The sequence below is a fragment of the Brachyistius frenatus genome, unplaced genomic scaffold (genome assembly GCF_029030835.1).
Source record: "Brachyistius frenatus isolate BFR_SWC_R1_liver_20210118 unplaced genomic scaffold, ASM2903083v1 Contig_72, whole genome shotgun sequence".
Classification (NCBI taxonomy): domain Eukaryota; kingdom Metazoa; phylum Chordata; class Actinopteri; family Embiotocidae; genus Brachyistius; species Brachyistius frenatus.
Genome location: NW_027210671.1, coordinates 1,092,501 through 1,112,076, shown reverse-complemented (window position 1 = coordinate 1,112,076; position 19,576 = coordinate 1,092,501). Strand labels below are relative to the sequence as shown.

The window sequence follows — 19,576 nt, the reverse complement described above, 5'->3', positions numbered from 1 at the left end:
TCAATATCAAACTCATGCAAATTGTTTCCAGGCAATACTAATATCTTTAGCTTGAAAGCACTTTTAAAACAATGGAAGTGAAGAGGCCGACTCCGGGAATAACCCCACAGTGAGAGGGCGCCAGGGGTCAAAGGTCGCAGGGCTTAGGGATCATTAAGGGCATCTGTGGGCTGACAGGCTGAAATGAAGGCAGCAGAAGCAACGCTGAAAATAAAAGTTTGAGGTGTCGATGTTTCTATTGTCTTTGAAAAAAAATTTGGTTTCGAGTTTGCGCGAGACGTTTGTGCGACTGTTGATTTACTGTGGTTGTAGATATATGTGAGTATGTGTATGTGAGTGTGATCATCCACTCACAGCATGACACGCAGAAACAGTCAGCTGTAGTTCTTTGTCTTTCCAGTGAAGTTAATCTTATCTGGAATCTGGACTAGTTAGCGACAGAGGGAAGAGGGATGGAAACACCTGCTTACATGCAGTCTGCATCGTCGGGTTATCAAATTTCTTCCAAATTTATGTTGTAGTAACAAAGGAACCGAGATGCTTAGAGGAAGTGTGCTGGAGTACAAGCATGCATTTAATTTAGCAAATGTAAAAGTGAAAGTTGAAAGAAAAAAAGAAAACACCCTCAAATAGACTTAAGTACTGTAACAGACATTTTGTAACAAAGTATTTTTACTTTGTTCCATCACATCAGTAGGATACCTTTTCCAGAAACCTAAAGATAAGTGTTCCTCTTACTGTGATGAGTCAGTATGTAAATATAGAGAAATGAAATATTTTGTTTAGATACGACGCAAGTACAGATTTTTATTGTTGGACAAATAGAACTATTGAGCTTCTGGCACAAAATGAAAAGTCTGGATCACCAAAGTCAGCAGGATTCATCCTGTCAGGACCAGGAACACTAGAAATAGATCAATATATAAATGGACGAGAACAATTAGCTGGCTGATATTTTTTTCAGCATTGGTGTAAAGGCTGTCAGAGATCAATATATTTGAGCACAGAAATGTCAAAGTAGCTGTACAGCTAAAAAACTAATGGGAGGGATTTTTTCAATAATGTTTGTAAATGTTAGGTGTTTAGATTTGATTTACTATCAAATAATGAATATCGTTACCTGCCTCAGACATCCAGTATCCGTCAGGCTATGCTACCAGATTTAACTTGTGATCAAGTAGATTTACTGGGCAACGGATGCTGTGAATAAAAAGTTATTGGTCAGTCAACTAAAATCAAAACATTCAAAAACTTAAATATAAATGTATTACAGGTAGGAATTTTCCACATAGTCCATGAAGTACTAGTCAGAAACTATATTACCCTCCCTCATCAGCCACATCATTACTACTCCACCAACATCTCCCAACGCCCCGCTGGGCAGCTCACCCCTGTTGAGGCAACACGACTGTTTAGACTGTTCGGAAAAAGCTGTTCTGCACATCCACACACCGGCTGCATGATCGAGCCTTTGGGGAGATGTTTCCCTCAGTGTGATCTGGTGCGCGTGTGTGTGCGTGTGTGTGTGTGTGTGTGTGTGTGTGTGTGTGTGTGTGTGTGTGTGTGTGTGTGTGTGTGTGCGCGTCAGGTCTGTTGCATGCCACATTCCTCAGATGCAGAGCTGCGTAAAGGGCAGTGGCCCCACTTCACCAGAGGTGCAAGAGGGGGGATGGAGAGCAGAGTGATTGATGGCAGAGGGGGTGGGGGCGGGGGGCAAATGACAGGCTCAACAGGTGGATGCACCGCTGGAGCTTCAAGAGACTGGACGGAGGTACATCTGTCTGTGCTCGCTGACCAGGTGAACATCACATAAGAAGGAAAACAACAACATAACATCAACAAAGAGAAGATTATTTTACACGTCTTGAAAAACTATCATATCATGACGGAGGAGTGCAGTGGCACACAATGCCGCCACGCACTAAAAAAAAAAAAAACATGAAAAAAAGTCCAGTGAAGGTGGAGATAGGGCTAAAAATACAAAACGAAACCAATGAAAGAAAATGACCTTGAATTTTAAACAAAAAAGGCAGACTAATCTAATTCTAGACCCCGTTTACAAATGCCTGAATGAGAGCCAAGTGTGACAACGCTATTTTTGGCTGTTACACTGGCAGCAAATGGTAACTGTACTTGTGTCATGGGAAACTGTCAATCAAAATAAAAGCACAGAAGCAGAGGTTCTTTAGACTTCAAATACAAGTTAAAATCCTTCTCTTTTTTTTTTTTTTTTTTTTTACAATGCACACATTGGTAAGCTCATTGGTTCATGAGCTAGTTTTTTCAACATATAAACAAACTGTAGCTGGCACACACGGTGGGACCCTGTAGTTTGGAGTTAAATGGATCTTGTAGTGAGATCTTCTCAGCCAGGTTAAACATGTTCAAACTTCCACAGACTTGCACAGGAAAAAAAAAAAAAAAAAAGAAGGCAACATAAAATAACAATGAAAAACAGAGAGGCTGCTGAAGGTACATTATTCTGAATTAATGATATGTCTAAAAATAAACTGCTTTGCTTCCTCAGCAACAGTTTGGTGCATTATTAATTCTGGATAACATCCCTCTACTGTGACGGTAAACAATGTCCTCGTGGATGTAAAGCGTCATATAGGAAGCGGTGAGACGTACAGCATTCCTCACAGTTAAGCTACGATGACGTGCGCGTCCTCCTGACAATAAGACTGTTTGCATTAACGTCCGCTGTTGCAGCACGATGCAGACCGTGGTATGTTTCAGGCTCTTTCCTGTGAAACCACCCAAACACCCTTCACCCCGAAGGTCACGATCTCATCCTGATCTAGGAGCGATAAGGATCTCAATCACCCCGCAGAGAGCAGCCTCTCCTTCCCCATCACTCTCCCCTGGATCGGACCGGCAGAAAAACACCACCAGGAGGTCTGGCCTACATTCTCCAATGTGGGCCAAGGTCAGAGCGCTCACTTTTACCCTACATGAGCGAGCTGCGCTCAGGGGAAGATGTTAAGTTCATTAAAGCTCAGGTCCTTTACTGGCAGTCACACAAATAGTGAGAGCAGTTTTACTTTCTGTGGAAACACAAGTTGAGCGTCAGCAAAACAAAACACAAGATGAAAAGACTGTAATCAGTTTGGATCACTTTCTCTGCCCCCGTCGGCTGGGACTGCCAGCAGCCAATGCTCTGCCAGGTCTTTGTTTTATGAGAAGTTCAGTTTCCTTTTCACGAAATGATTCGGGCCTCTCCTGCTTTGTAAATGGCGGATCTAGACATAGGTCAACAGAAAAATTAAGTGTGGTACAATAGGTTAATTCTGTGGAAAGTGGGAATTCCCATTTGTTGACAATGACAACCAAATAAATAAAAAGCATGAAATGTCCAGGTGCATAAAAAGATTAATATCACCTGATAAGATCAAAGATTAAGAATTTAATGGAATCTGTACAGAACCAAGGACGTAACCTGGGATGTTCAAAGCATTTAAGTAATTTAAAAGGATTTATTAATCATGTTTAAAATGCAAAGTGATGTGAACTACTCACACAGACGGGGAAAAAAACACGGGAATTTAAAAACAAAAACAATACTTCCACACATTTACAAAAAAGACTGTACAATATACACACAAAACCATTAAAACCTTTAAAAACAAAAACATGGATGAAGTTCTGGTGACACTTTACATGTGTGAGGAGACTGGTTAATTTCAGTCACATCAAACATGAAGAGTTGAACAGCAGCAGGTCCGACTGTTCAAACCAAGAACGTGGAATCAATCTCGTCACTCACATTCCCTCCGAGTCCCTCGAGTCTCATGACAGGAGAGTGATGAGGGCGTCCAGAAACTTGCTTCTGTCATCCGTCTTCAGCTCGATTACTGCAGACAGAAAAACAGTTAAGAAATAAGAGCCAGAAGAAACTGAACACATCCATTATCCAGCATAGTTTTTTAAGTGAGGCGACTTTCTGCACATAATTTGAAAAGTGAACAAGCAAATGTTTTGTATCCTCACGTGCAAACGAAATTTGGAAATAAATATTGGAAGTGGGAATGAGTGGAAAATACTAAAAATAGTATTTTACACATGAAACATGACTCCTGTGTTGAAATGCAAATACTGGTTATGAGCGTCCCACTTGTTTCATGACGCCTGGCGCTCAGCTAACTCAACTAAATGAATTAAATGTGTAACTGCAGGTTACAAAAAGGAAATGCTGTCACCTAGTGTCTACAGAAGAGACTGACACCTCTGTAAAAATAAATACTCAGGTTTTATAAGTGTGCGCACAAGAACAGAAAATGACTGGGTTACTTACTTGAGGTGTCAAAATGGTCGTGAAGAGTTCTGGAGCTGGTGCTCTCAGCAGCTTTCTCAAAGGCTCGGCCAAAGAAACTTGGAGGACAGAGAAAAGAAAGAAAAGAGTTGAGTGAACAAGGCAATAACTGGTCTTTACAACAGAGAGGGAAGGTTTTTGAAGAAATTAGACCTCAAACAGACAATTTACAGGATATTAATTTATATGAATTATTTATATAGCTTTCTGGGCAAAAATAGTAAATGCATAGAGGTTCCAGCTTAACTAATGCAAAACTTTGAAACCTTTCTGTTTCTTAAGATAATAAAGAGGGCTGATAGCGGGTGAGTAACTAGTCTGGAGCCTGGGCCATGAAAAGCTTTAAAAATAAACAACATTTTAAATTCAGTCCTAAAACAAATGAGTCGCTGGTGTAGTCTTGCCAAAAGTGACATTTTAGTTTGAAGTCTGCTGAGAGATTTCTGCAGCGATCCAGTCGAGATGAGATAAGGAGTGTGCAAAACAACCTTTGCATCTTTAAGACATAAAACAGGTCTAATCTTCGAAATATATTTAGATGGTGAAACGCAGGACTGCACAAGCTTGCTGATATAAGGTCAGAGTCAAAAATATATTTTGTTTTGCAGTGATGGTGCAGAGATACAGCTTGACCTGTGTGTGCAAGCTTTCTGGGCCAATAAGAAGAATCTCAGTTCTGTCAGAATTTGATTTCAGAAAGAAATCCTTCAAATCTGCTGAACATTTAAATGAACATCTCTGGGTTTAGGACGTGTTGGAACAAAACAAAACAAAAAAAGCCAACTTGAATATGTCAAGTTGCATTCCGGGAAACTGGAAGCGGCATGTTTTACTAGTCTGATGTTGTATTATCATGTACATATTTGTAATGATGAAGAAATGATTATTAAAATGTTGTGTGGTTCGGCAGTGTTGACACATTGTAGGTGTAAAACAGAAACAGACTTCGCATTCCTTCCAAAAAAAAAACTATATCAGACTTGGAATATTTAACTATATGGCACAAATGTTAATTCTCTAAAGTTAAATATTAAATAGGAAAAAAAGAAGAAAAGAAAGTGATTTAAGCTGCTTATTTTTTTTTTTCTTCCCCAAGAGCTACGGCTCACTGTGAGATCTTACTTCTTCTTGTCAGACGTGTCAGACTCCGGTGGGATCCCCACAACAAGGACAGTTCCCTTCTCCACATCCTTAGGAGCAGCCATGATGAGTGGAAGCAGTTTGCAGCGTTTATTCCGTGTCTAAAGAAACCAAGACAGCGTAAGTGGAGGACTGGAAAACTGTTCCTTCACACACCGAATCATCTCTGATCGTATTCAGGAGCTCACCGAGTGGACAAAAGACTTCAGGAGGTACTTGCAGAGCAGAGTCAAGGCCATGGGCTTCGAGAAGAGCTTCACATCAGGTGTTCCCTACAGATGAAAGAGCGGGAGGAGGAGAGTGGGATTCACTACTAACACACACACACACACACACACACACACACACACACACACACACACACACACACACACACACACACACACACACACACACACACACACACACACACACACACACACACACACACACACACACACACGCGTATTAGGCATCCAAACACTCGTACCTCCATGAGGTAGCAGTAGAGGAAGGGTCCCTGCGACAGGATGAGGTTTGTACAGATGCAGCTGGCTACAGTCTGCTGGATGGCCATCAGCTTCTTCTTAGCCAGGTCAATGCCTGAGTGTAGACGCTCAAGGTTACTTCTGCACAGACAAAGACGTGGAAAACATTATTTCACAAACATTTTACAGCTTGTAAAAAAAACAAGAGCAGTCCTGGTCGTCCACATTTTTCAAAGAAATGTGAGCACATTATGTTTTTTTTGCTGTGAACCAACTAAAACTTTCCTCCACACACCTGGAAAGGGAATCCAGAGCCTTGATGAAGTTGTCGCTGTCGCCCTCATCTTTCTCAGTGCTCTCCAGCAGGGCGGTCGTAGCGTGCACCATGTCGCTGGCCAGGAAACGGTTCTTAAAGCCAAAGTGAACGCTGAACGTCTGCACACGGATGTCCTTCATACTGATGAAGAGGAGAAAAATAAATATATATAAAGGAAACTTAGTGACAGCAAGTGTGTCTTCAAGTCTCGTTCATACCCGTATTTATTAGAGGACTCTTCGATGACGTCCCTCAAGTTCTCTTTGATTGACATGTCCATGGAATTAAATTTCTGTCGCACTTGTTTCAGAGGTAACCTGTTACAACCACAGACACACACACACAAAGTATTATTTAGTAAAAAAAAAAAAAAAAACTTCCACTCAATAAAAGAGCACCACTGCTGGTAGGTTTCAGGGCACGTACCCCATGTCAGCTAAGAACTCCTGCAGTTTCTTTTGTCCATTTAAAGTCCAAAGCTTGAAGCTGCAGGAAGTGTAACAGGAATTACAAATGCTCTCGTACAGAGACCAGTGCTGGTAGAGCGTTAGACGCAGGCTGGAGCAGAAGGTCAAGGAGAATTTTTATTTTATAACAAGCTAGGATATAAAGATCAATAAAGTCAAACATCAGGTGAATTAAGGATACTCGTATTCGAAAGAGATCCTCATACAGTCGATGGAGAGCGAGTTCTCCTCGTCCTCGTTTCGGTGGTTGTGTCGGGAAACATGTCGCTGCATTGTGGCGATGTCGGTTACGTACTTCATACTGAAAAGGAACAAGACAGGCAAGAAGAGTTCAGAACAACAACCTGATACAAACACAGTCCCTCTGTGAAGCAGTTCAATGTGTTTTTATTAATTGTTTTGAAATACTGAAGACATTCTTACTGTGTGATTTTATCATGAACCCACTGGTCTGTCAGCCCAATGACAGCCCACCTGCAAAGAGAAAACAGTCTGTACAGTTCACTGTGCATTCCAGTAATGTTTATATTGTTTCAAAAATAAAATGTAATCAGAAAGCTCACCAGAGCATGTCCTTGGTGTCTTTGGTCAAAACCCACGCAAGCTCAAAAAACATCATCGCAGCCTGACAGAAGAAACACATCAAGAAACATTTGTATTCAGGGATTCATTTACAAACAGTAAAAGAGCATCTGAAACCAAAGTCAAACAAATCTAAGCAAAGGGAAAGGGAGCTGAGAGGTCATCTGGGGTGCCACTGACTATGTTAGTCGACATTCTCCTCCCATCTGTTTGTTACCATTTTGAAACATCCCGGGCGCAACCTACATGCTGAAAATGGCAAGTTTTGGCATTTGGATGGTTTTAATGCCAGAGCTGGGCTCACCACTTAATCAAATTCCCCCCAAAACTATTTTGCAAATGTATTCTGGGCTTAGCTCCCCCCGAGACGTGATGGGTTTAACGAAATCCAAACAAGCCAGAGTGTTCTTTTTCCCCTGAATGATATAGTCTCAGCTTAGGCTTTCACAATCATGTTGAAGTTGGTGATCATTGTACAAAAAAAACACAACTGTGATTAACCGGTTAATTGTCTTTTTCTGTTTTAGTTTAATAATATACATACACCTTATAAAAAAGAAGAGCCACTTATAGGCTGAGGTGACGGGCTTGCAACTAAATCCATGACGTTCAAGTAAATACATTTTCATGGAAATGTCTTCTGTTTGACGTAAGAAGGTCAAGCGCCTCCAGATAAACATTCAGTGGCACTAACTCTACTCATGTGACATTAAACCACAACAGAAGACGAGATGACATCCTAAAAAAATTGCCAGTTGAACTTTGAATGGTGGAAAATGATGCGGAGATATTGATGGAAAAATGACATTTTTGTGATCAGGTGATTATGTAATAACTGTGACAGGCCTCGTTGTAGCCAGACTATTCTCCTGCGCTGGCACAACACAGTCGAGACAGGTTTGGCTATGTGAGCCTACCAGGAAAGAATTTAAAAAAAGAAAGAAGTGAAAGCAGCGTACTCACAGAGGTTCCATGGTATTCATACTGCTCGTAGTCAAACAAGATTTCCCTCCTGTGAAATGAGTCAAACGTTCAAATTTACTGTACGTCTATTTAAAAACCAAAATACCAATAGCTTATTAAAACCACTTCACCTTCGTGCCTCCCACTCCCTCCTCGCTCGCTGTCTTTCAATTCTCCTCTCGACTGCCCCCTGTGATGACACAATTACAACCCAGTGATACAAGCATCACAGGCAGGTCGACAACTCTCCTGCTTCACTTCTGTCGGGTCGACCAATTCTGTGAAACACCTACCTCATCAAATCTCCTCCGTTTATCAGACGGCTCCGAGCCTTCAACGCTCTCATTTCCAGAGTCATCTCCTCCCTCATCATCTTCATCTTGAAAGATATCATCATACGAGGGGACACCCAGGTCATCATCCTGTTTGATCAGCAGCTTTATCTGTGGTGGAGATGACAGGAGTTAATGTAATGTTCACTTCCTCAAGAGAGGAATAATTTAGGCTGCAAAGCTTCGACTGATGTGATTTAAAAAACGTTATCCGTCACAGCAAACGTCCGGTGCAGAAGACTTCAATTAATCAATGATGAAGGTCAGATGCATGAATACATACAAGCTTTGTTTTAACAATATTTAGTGACTATTATTTTTATAACAGAGCATTGAAAAAATAAATATTGTAAGTCAGACTGATGCCCCCTCAGACAGCTAGGGAAACCCCCGAGACCATTATACGTCACCTGGGTGTCATTGTAGACATTGACGACATCTACAGGCCGGTGAGTGTCACAGATGAAGAAGATGGAGTCATCATCTGGCTGCAGCATCTCAAGGAGGTCAACATTTGCTCCACAGTTGATAAGAACAAAGTATCGAAACTGCAACACAACACAAACCATAATAACGTGTTTAGTTCAGTTTCTCCTTCTGTCATATATTCAGGTGTAAGCTCAGGTTTGTTTCAACTCTACCTGCTCTTTGTGTTCAAGGAACGCAGTGCCGAGATCCTGCCAGCCTGTAACTGGCACAAGTGTGTACTGGATCTGGTCACAGTGAAAGAGCGCCTAATAAAGCCACAAACAGATGAAGAAATGATTGTTTAATTAATCTTCGAACCACTGAAAACACTGAACCTTGAGTACCTGAAGTGAGAGTCCAAGAGAAACTTTATAGACAAATATGAAAGTAATTCATGTAGATATTCATTAATACATTTACCACATGCTCTTAGTCAAACTAACGAACCGTACAGTTTAATATTCATAATTAAAACGTCATCAGTTTGTGAAAATCTAAATGTGGCAGCTTGCTCAACATCCCAGTATGATCTGTTGTCCTCAGGTGAAAGAGATACTGCTGGGACATGCGTTTTTTTTTCTTTTTTCCCCCTCATGTTTACAAGCATTAACAGATCCTTTAAATATGACCTTTATTTGAAAGTCTACATGTTAGTTATTACAACCAAAATCCACCATTATAGAAAGGAGCTGCAAAAGTAACATATGACTTAATGTAGTTACTTTAAATAAGGGAGATAAGACTACAGCAATGTTAATAAATCAGACAACACGTTAAGCTGATGGTTATAAACACACAGGAACAAAATATTGAATTTAAATATAAACCAACAAAAACAGGCTATCTGAGCCCGAGCAGTGAAGGAGCGAACAGCGGGCTACCAGTTAGCACAGCAGCTTACCTGCAGTATCTTACAGGCGCAGAGGGCGTCCACGTCCGCTGACACCAGGAGAGCGACTCTCTGAAAGCAAAGTAAAGTCACCGTTTTTAATATCTCAGGATATCTGACGTTAAGCTTCCCGTCCGCTGAGCGACGTGAGCCCGCCTCGGTTAAAGTCAGCGAGCTAACAAACCTCATGTTAGTGAGCCCAAAAACACACAAAAAACACCCACCTGGTTGGCAACAACTTCATAAAAGTCCTTTCTTACGTCCGTGACGAACATTTTCCGAGTGTCGATTAAAACCGTCTAAGATGCGATATAATGTTAAAGCGGCATGAGCAGCAGCTTATTTTGGTTTCCTGTCAGTCTCGGGGCTTTATTGCTGCAGACTGTGGCGCTTGTACTCCTTGTTGGAAATGTGGCGCCAAATCTATACGTCACTTCCAGCCAATCACGTGGGTGGACAATTGGGTACGTCAAACGCGTAAGGACACGCCCACCATGTTCAGAAAACAAAGCTGCGCAGAAACAAAGAACACAAATCAGCAAACTACACAAGTTCCTGCAAAAATAGTTTTTCTCGGAGCACAAATTCTGTGAACTTTGGTAAAGAAATTACAGTTTTATATTAATGTCCCCCACAAAGCCGTTGAGAACTCAGCAGGGGAGTGAACACCTGTCAGGGCTCTAGTGAAGAGTCTAGAAATGCAGAGGCAGTGGTGGAGAGTATACATGTATATATATTATATTCAAGTACAATTTTGAAGTACTTGTACTCTATTTTTCCATTTGATGCTATTTTCTTCTTCTACTCCAATACATTTCAGAGGTAAATAGTGCATTTTAGACTGGACTTTTAGATTAAAATTAATAATAGGCTAATAAGGCTAAATTTACTGAGGTATTATTATAGACAAAGAAAAGCTACAAAGACAAGCTACCTGACTGTATATAAAGTAATTACAAGAATCCCATTTTTACCAGTGGCAATGCTACAGAGTACACATTAACGCATCAATAAATATAATTCTGTAATAAAATTAATAATATTCTGAACACAACCATTTGCATTATGAGTGTAATAATCCCACATGCTGCTTCCAGACTTACTCATAGCAGGACATCAAGGCCAGAGGACACATTATTATTGACTGAGATATAGAAGAATAATTTGTCACATAACTAATTCATTAATTTACATTACATGATTAGGACTTTAACATTATCTATCTGTGCAGCACTTTGGCTCACATGGTCAAACCTACAGAAACATACTGTATTTAATTTTGATCTGTCATTAATGACACTGGGTAAACTATTAATAAAACAAGTTGAAATTTTATTGAAATCAAAGATTAAGTTTTGCACGGGTCTTCAGAGCACGTCAGTTTGTCACATGAATCATATATCTGATCAACATTCTTTGTCCTGGTCATCCATTACTTTGGAAAATCACATTTACAGAAAATACAGTCAAATGATTTCTTAAGAGGAAAAGCAATCCTAAATTCTGGACCACAAACACACTATGATGTCCCTTTCAATCAATCTAATCAATCATCAATTTTATCGGATTACAATCCTCAATATTGTTCAAATCCAGTGAAGAATTGTAAAGGATTGCTCCAGCGCTCATTTTGATATGAAGTGTCACATTCCCTCTAGTTAAAATACATACGGTATTTATACTTGCAGTAGGAAATGCCTTCCCTTTACAATAGCTACTAATATGTAAAGAATCAGATTGCAGCTATAAAACAGAAACTGCATTTGTAAATTCTGCTATTCTGCAAACATTCATTGCTGCAGCCCAAACAGTTTCATATTGTGATGTTGATATTTGTTTAAAACTTATTTTGTGGCTGTATTTTACTATTAATTATCACTTGTATCTATAACCAGGACAGCCGAGCCAAAAGAAAATATGCAAAGGACCATGTGTATTGAAAGATTCTTTCAAAACATAATTTAGTGTCACAGTAAAATTCATTAAAAGCATCACAACATTGACTATCAGGATGTGTCTGCATGAGCAGCTGCTATATGGTTGTACGTGCCAAGTCAAATTCTGACGAGCATGACATAAAGAAAGAAAACAGGCAGGTTTTAGTATAATTCCTCGTCATGACAGTAGATCTGAAGAAGACCAGATATGATCCACAAACATCTGAAAATCACATTAATCAAAAGAATGAATGGAAGTATTGAGGGAAACATGTTGCCCTTTAGCTGTGAAACATGCAGGATTTTATCAAAATGCAGCAGAGTCTAATGAACTTAGATTTTTCTGTCTGAAAACTCCCCCAGAAACCCCACAACCATGATTCCCAATTTCACGATCCTCACATTTAAAGTACCGGTAACAAATATTCAAAATTCAAGTAAACTCCTACATGCCTCAAAATTAAATACACCTGTACATCATTGAAAAAAAAAACACCTGTAAGACTGACCGAGAAAGTTCAGATATTATTTGTGTTAAAGGTCTCAAAGTGAAAGCTTTTCTCCTCTTCTCCCCGTCACTCTGTTGAAAATTCTCCCCACACAGACATCTTCACATCTGAATCCGTTAACGATAAAACTTATGAAAAGCAATTACGTTTTTTTTTTTTCTGAGGTAAAGAAAGGCAGCATGCCACATTTAAACCTTGTGTCTTATCTTCACGAGTGAATACAATGAAACCTGAAACAATAATAAAAAAAAAGTAACGAATCAGAACATGAGAGAGCATACACTGTAACATGCAGCATATACTTCATTCATAACGGAGATTAATAGAGTAATGTTGTAAACAAAAGGCACAAATTTATCTGTTGTTTTTTTTTCTGCCAAGTTTGGTCTGAAGCCACTGTGATCCAGCTGCTCTACGCTCGGCTCACAGCGACAAGCAAAAGTGCTTTGACCCTGTAAAACTTTGGCTGATTTCACACACAAACGGAAACATGGTTCAACCTGGAAAAAATGGTTAATGTAAAGTGTAAATATGAAGCTATTTTCACTGTAAAACCAACCTTCAAAACACGATTAAAAGGACAAAACAGAAGACAGAAGCCAAACTCAAAATGAACCACAAACTGCGTCATTCACCGTCTTAAATTAAAGTCGATGAAATCCGAAACAACAAACCACTTAAAGTTTGCGTGCCAGTACAACTATTAACAGGACAGAAAACCTGACCAGCAGGAGCACTGGGAGGCTATAGCACCAACACCTGGAAAGGTTACAGACCAACCCCACTCCGGTTCATCAAAAAGATCTGGCTCCACCGTCACTCCAGAAACCAACCCGGCACGCTACTCGCTCCACCCGCGGTGAACATTCAAACTGAGGACGGGGCCGCACGAGTCGGCAGAGGAGGGCTCGGTGTGCAGTCCCACAACCCAGACCTACAGTAAGCCTCAGACAACCGACGCAGGAAAACATTTCTCTCGTAGCTCTGTTACGGTCATGCTTACTTGTGATAATATGATCAGATGTGCTGTCCAGATGGAGCAGAGATGAGATAATCATTTAAAGTACAACAGGCACTGGAGAAACTGAGAAGTGAAGAGTGGCCCTGCTACATGAGGGTGTTACACTGAGGATGAGGCATAGCAACTCTTTTCTGCTATCTGTCAAAGAATTTGTGAATGGAAACGTTTAAATTATACCAGAGGAAGACAGAAAGATTTCAACAGAGGCAGCAAAAAAATTAACCGTCCAAACAATATTTTGACACAATAATATGCACCAGGACAAAGAATTGTGTCCATATGACCCATACGGACTCCTCATACTTCCCCAGTTTTCCTGACAAATCAATTATTACATGTTGAAGGGAGTCAAAGCTCAAAGGTCTCATCATCTTCCTCAGCCAATGTAGCAGCCTCGCGTGTCGCCGTGTGATGTTAAATGTGAAGTTATGTCAGATGGTAACAGGTGATCAATATGCATCTCTAAAGTTCCGAGAGGTCGTGTTGTGCTATTTTAATCCTTGAGCCGGCAGGATAAGTAGGAAAGGCCGTTGACCCTCTAGAGAGAGCCGACGTCGTCTGTTCCTGGTGTTCGTTCTGTCTCGTCACGACACGAGCCAGATTCAAAAACTTAAGAACATCCGATGTGGCAGAAAATTCTGAAACCTTATCGAGTGCATCTCTACCAGGGCGGTTCTTACAGATAGATTAAAACCAGCGCAGGTAGAGCAAAATGAATGAGCTTCACCTTCACTAAATCTTACATTAGAAAGCACTATTTCACTGTTTTTAAATCAGTTTTGGCCACACACCTGTCTGAACTGTGTGCGCTGCAGTGACTGAGTGAGGACTAGATGCTTCTAAGTAGCGTCTACCGTAGCCCGCATGAGAGACGTTTAGGGGACGTCCGTATATTGTAGTCACAGAAAATAACCTGGGAGACACTCTCCCTCTCTAAACTGCACGAGTGTCTTTATGCACATCAGTCACACGCTGCACCAATCACGTTGTAATTTGTGAACCTTTGGGAAACCCTGAAGTGAGCCTTTGAGCTTTGATCTTCCGCACCCCAAGTACATTGTATATTGTTCCTTAAGGTCGATACGAACATCGATGCACAGACATCAAACAGAGAGTACAGGTATCTTTCCTTGTTGTGAAACCCTGCTTGTTTAAAAAGTTGCAAGTTTACAAAACAATCACAAAATAGTGACCCTACATGAGAAACTGTTTCACAACAGCCGAGCCAGAGACTGACAGGCAGTGGACGATTAGTGCAGTGGTTGTGTCGTTAACCTGCTCAGCTGCTGCGAGTAGTTGAAGTATGTGATCTATAGGCACAATACACAGCGTGTGCAGAGCTGGGCCTCATGGAAAACAGTGCCAAGACACCCTCTAATAGTGACATATCCTGTATGTTACGACAGCTTTGTAGATTTGGAAATACACGTGTGGTGGATGTCCACTGCATTGCACTGTTAATGTGCTAATGAAGCTCTCAAGTGTTACCGAAGCCATTTAAGAGACATTTGCGTCATTACGTTGAGTAAAGACAGTAAGTACGCTGTAATGTCAGTTCAGAAAACAAACTGTGTATCATGTGTCACAAACACGAAATAAAAGTCCCACAATACAGTTGCAATGATTGACGATAAACAATAAATATTGACGTGCTGCCCAGCCCTAGAGATGTGAAAACAAAACCACAAGGATTACTGTGTACCCCTGAATGAAGGACACCAGTACAGAGTATAATGCGGTGAGAGCAGTTCTACAGGGGCAGGATGTAGTTGGAGTTGGCCAGCTTGCGCTCCTGTGCAGCGGGAACAGTCTCTCTGTGACGCAGAGGTCTGTGGCAGTCCACGTCCTGAAGTGGAGGGTAGTGCTGCCTGTAGCACAGCCAGGCGAAGGCGAGACCCAGCAGAGACCCCACCAACACATCTACATGAAGGAGAGGCGGGAATACACACAAGGAACTAAATCGAAGTTCACACCGAGTTGTACCTTTTTCTCGAGCTTGCAACAAAGACGGGACACGATGGAAAAAAAAAACTGAGTGCATTAAACTGCAAATAATTATTTTTATCCTGAATTTATTTGCCATTTGTCTCTACACCAGAGGTCTCCAGCCTTTTTTCCTCCGAAAGCTACTTTGACAAAATGAAAGCGTGCGAGAGCTCATGTTTAATAACATTAATTAACATAGTTGAGCTCCACCCAAATCAGCTGAATAAGCTTTTATGTGAACAGTAACAAAGTGATACTCTTCACAGACATTTTGTAACACAAATCACATCATAGCTTCAAGTCAACAGCATGTGCATGTTGTTTTCTGTATGCCCTTCGTTTACTTTTTCCAATCGATGAGGCTCACACTACTCTCAGCTTTCATAGAAAACAAAACAATGTCTTTTTCTGTCTGTCCACATATCAGCGCATCACATCACTTCACATTCCCTGTAGTTCACATGTTACGCGTTGCAGTCTTCTCTTTCTTTTAATTTTATGTCGTTCTCTCGGACAGGTTATAAAATTAGTAAATATAAAATGCTGTGCCGCCCGCCCAAGTAAGTCTATATATGGGAAATACTGCAAGTTGTTTGAAACTGCGGCGCGCTACCTGGAAACGGGTGGCGAGCTGCTGGCAGCTCGCAAGCTACAGGCTGGAGACCTCTGCTCTACAACATTCCCTACAATTTGTCAACTAAGTAAGCTAATGGATTCTTTTTTTTTTTACATGGTGCGGTGGTCAGACTGAATCCAGTTCCTGTTTCCGTACATCGAGCACGCCCCGATTCTGTTGCCGAGCAGTGCTTTGACTCTGACCTTGCCAGTGGTGCTTGTAGTCGCAGGTTCTGGAGAGGGCGATCACAGTCGCGATGAGTAAAGGGGTGAGGAAGGCACACAGCCGCCACGCTCTGCCTTGGCCTACTGCATTGAAGCAGCGCAGCTTCCCTGCCAGGTACAGCGCCGTGAAACCCAATCCTGCGAAGGCAACTGGGACCGAGGAGAAAGGATGGGAAGGTTAATCAGAGGACGTTTTATAAACAGAGAAGTCAGGGAAAAGAACAAAGTGAAGAGGAGCAGTGGATCAGAGCTCAAGAGAGGCTTTTTAGAGTTACACAGGATGGTCTCTTGCTCGTACAACTACAAAAGGAGCCTGAAGGCAAAAACACACTTAGTACCTCTATTTCAAGATGTAGGCCCTCCTGCCTCACTATGTGCATTTGTTTTGCTTTTCTTGTTGCCTGCTGATGTAAAATGTACCAGCTACACAAGCATAATTGACCATGAAAGCCTCTTACAGGAAGAGTGTCCGCTGGGAAAGCTCTTTCTGCCCTCTATGACGACATCTGGGTCACCGCTGCAGCGCAGCTCCAGGTTCATCTGACCGTCTGGGAAACAGCGGTAGAAGAAGTCTGGTCGCGGCCTGAGAGAAGAGACGAACAGACAGAGGAGACATAGAGGACCAAGTTAGGCTCTCTAACACTGACTAAACATTTGCTCTGCTATGTGATGGACTCCGCTCACCTGCCAACAACAAGTTTGATGACGTTGGTGAAAACTCCGTTCAGCACCAGAGTCAGAGTCACAGCTGGATGACAGGAGGAAACACAACTGAACCGTGAAAAAGACAAGTCAACCCAAAAAGCTAGTTGACCTATTTTTTTTTAAATTGTTGATGAAAAACCCGTCTGCACGTGCTGTTTCTTACCCAGAGAGGCTTCTTTCAGATCTCCACGCTCCGCCTTATTCAGGAAGGTGAAAGCCAGGATTACAATCAGCGGGGTGAAAACCGCCACACTCTGATACCAACAAAAAAAAGAGGAGAGAATAACAACTAGTCCATAAAAGCCAATTTTATAAGAGCAGTTCCCCAATTTAGTATCACATCCTAGAACAACGATAGATTGGATTAAAAAGACATCAAAAGTGATGCAGCAGAACCAGAGATGCCATCATCACTATCCCATGCATTCTTCTTGCTTGTCAAAACATGACACCTACATTACCCACAATGCAACTCAACCAGGAACAGAGGAGTCCGAGTCACTTAGTTTACTTTAGTAAACACTCTTTTCTCTTTGGATTTGTGTGTGATTCTCCCATTTGTTGTCCAGCCTTGAGCCGGGTTGTGAGAAAATCCACTGCGGTGTCAAGCGACCGTCGTGCAACCGGACTTATTCTACTCCAGTTTATCTCAGAAGCAAGCAGAGACACTTACAAACATGAGCGAGGTGGGCACGTGGTCTCTCGCCACACGATGGAATTTATACAGCCACATCTCCTCCGCCTGGATCTCACGGTAGAAAGGAGCAATCTGCTCCGTCACACTGAGAGTAGCACAAACAATGTTACGTTGATGTTTGAGTTTTTCCACAAAGAAAAATAATGTTTGACTTTTAGATACCGTGCATCGACAGGTATGCTTCGCAGGAAACGCGTAACTTACAGGAACACGAGCAGCAGCGCCAATCGGATGGAGATTTCCGACAGGAAGCCACGCAGCAGCCTCCGCTTCATGATTTTTCTCAAAATGGACTTCAGTCAACAGCAAACGTCATCACTCCATCTTCTTTTAGGAAATAGGAAATCGAGGAGAGAATATTATGTTATAATCACTTCAGTTACACGTGTTCACGTCCATTACTTTGCACAAATGATTAATTTTTATGAGAAGTAAGCCACTCTCCCACATCGGTCGATCAAACCTCACTGCAGACGTGTCCGTGTTTGTGTTTGTGTGGGACAATAAGGAAGAAGTTACAGCAGTTCAAAAGCCCTTCACACCCTCACGGGTGTTTTCAGTCTTTTTTTTTTTCCTGAAGCACTTCTTTTCAGGACTGTGTGAGGAAAGTACACGCGAAACTAAATGGTACGTAATATTATCCTGACTTTGAAAATGTAGTGTCAGGGTAAAGAAGGGGAAACATCCTGGTCGTCTAAAAGAAACATACGAGTGCATCGCTTCATTTGAACACGGTCAAGAATAAAATCCAGTGTCACAGGAAATTTCACCTTTGACCTTTTTTGACCTTTACAGTCCCACCTCAGCAGCAGTCAAAGACCTTTGTCCCTTAATGTACACTCACCTCAAACAGGAAGAGAGGAAAACACCAAGCAAACAAGGATTGTTTTTGTTTTTCTTTACACAATATATCTCCACGTCTTTTGACTCTGGCAAAAATCATGTTAAACACGTGTCAGTATTCACCCTGTGGCTCCTGCCCCGTCTAAAAATATAAAATGTAAAATGAAGGCCAACATGCTGCACCTGTGCCCTCCACCTCCAGGTGATGCACATATCCAGGAGCTGCTATTTAACCGGATAAAACATTAAGCCGGTTTTTTTTTGTTTTTTTTAAATGATCCCTTAGTTGGAAACACCGCCTGTCAGCACTCAGGACAATAAGACAGCATCACAAGCCTGCGCTCTGCAAGAACCAGATGTTAGCACACTACGCTAACCCAGCATCTGTCAAACAAGACATCTGGCCTATTTCCGCGTTGTCAGACAAGGAACAACAAGTCCGTCACTAACCTCAAACAGGCCTGGTTGTTGTTGTTGTTTTTTTATCTCCTTGTCGTCATATTAACATATTCCGTTAACGTGAACCAGGCCTTGGCATCCTCTGTTTTTTGCCGACAGGGGAAATCGTGCATTTGAGGACTTGGGAGGAAACAGGGATGAGGAGGAGATGAGCGCTGCTTGAAGCGAGCGGAAACAACATCCACATCCGGTGTGAGTTTCAAAATAAAGGTCTGCGCCGACTTGGTGGAAACGGTATTTCATGGCGTGAAACGTCTCCTGTGTGCACGGTATCACGCATATTGTTTTGTGTGTGGTATCTTCTATTGTTGTTTCCGTGTTGAAATTGTTAAAAAAAACAAAAAAAAAAACGGTTAAACCTGCGGTGATTTATAAACCGGAAATGGTCTTGTAGATAATTTATCTGACTTGACATGTGGATGCAAGAAGCCACGTCACGTTAAAGATGCCACCTAGAGGCAAACACTGATTTTTTTTTTTTTTTTTTTTAATTTAGCTGTCAAATGTACTCCATTTGTAGTTTACTAACTCGACAACGTGTTACATTTTCGTTGTTTAACTCCCCTTAGAAAGACATACATGAATATATTTACTTTTAGTCCAACATGGTAAAGAACCATGTAGGAAATCCCTCATCATTAAC

At 41.4% G+C, this 19,576-nt stretch overlaps 2 protein-coding genes across 4 annotated transcripts; both read right to left on the bottom strand.

Moving 5' to 3' along the window:
* Nucleotides 1-1,519: 1,519 nt before the first annotated feature.
* Nucleotides 1,520-10,321, bottom strand: cdc45 (CDC45 cell division cycle 45 homolog (S. cerevisiae)). 2 transcript variants are annotated; one of them, XM_069707794.1, is made up of 19 exons: nt 10,161-10,321; nt 9,949-10,008; nt 9,221-9,313; nt 8,990-9,127; nt 8,541-8,690; nt 8,379-8,437; nt 8,248-8,296; nt 7,266-7,327; nt 7,126-7,176; nt 6,884-7,003; nt 6,662-6,793; nt 6,454-6,552; nt 6,215-6,376; nt 5,922-6,060; nt 5,641-5,724; nt 5,435-5,553; nt 4,295-4,371; nt 3,767-3,854; nt 1,520-3,242 (listed from the first exon to the last, which is right to left on the bottom strand). In XM_069707794.1, the coding sequence occupies exons 1-18, from the start codon at nt 10,209-10,211 to the stop codon at nt 3,790-3,792; spliced, it is 1,710 nt and encodes a 569-aa protein (XP_069563895.1). In that variant the 5' UTR covers nt 10,212-10,321; the 3' UTR covers nt 1,520-3,242; nt 3,767-3,789. The 2 variants fall into 2 exon arrangements, with proteins under 2 accessions (XP_069563895.1, XP_069563894.1); XM_069707793.1 differs by lacking the exon at nt 1,520-3,242 and having other exon boundaries at nt 3,306-3,854.
* A 926-nt stretch (nt 10,322-11,247) lies between these two features.
* On the bottom strand, nt 11,248-19,085 carry plpp5 (phospholipid phosphatase 5). Of its 2 annotated transcripts, none has more exons than XM_069707786.1 (8): nt 18,925-19,085; nt 17,836-17,958; nt 17,608-17,716; nt 17,098-17,188; nt 16,914-16,977; nt 16,688-16,812; nt 16,209-16,379; nt 11,248-15,323 (listed from the first exon to the last, which is right to left on the bottom strand). In XM_069707786.1, the coding sequence occupies exons 2-8, from the start codon at nt 17,904-17,906 to the stop codon at nt 15,154-15,156; spliced, it is 801 nt and encodes a 266-aa protein (XP_069563887.1). In that variant the 5' UTR covers nt 17,907-17,958; nt 18,925-19,085; the 3' UTR covers nt 11,248-15,153. The 2 variants fall into 2 exon arrangements, with proteins under 2 accessions (XP_069563887.1, XP_069563888.1); XM_069707787.1 differs by having other exon boundaries at nt 17,836-17,955.
* Between the last annotated feature and the right edge of the window lie 491 nt (nt 19,086-19,576).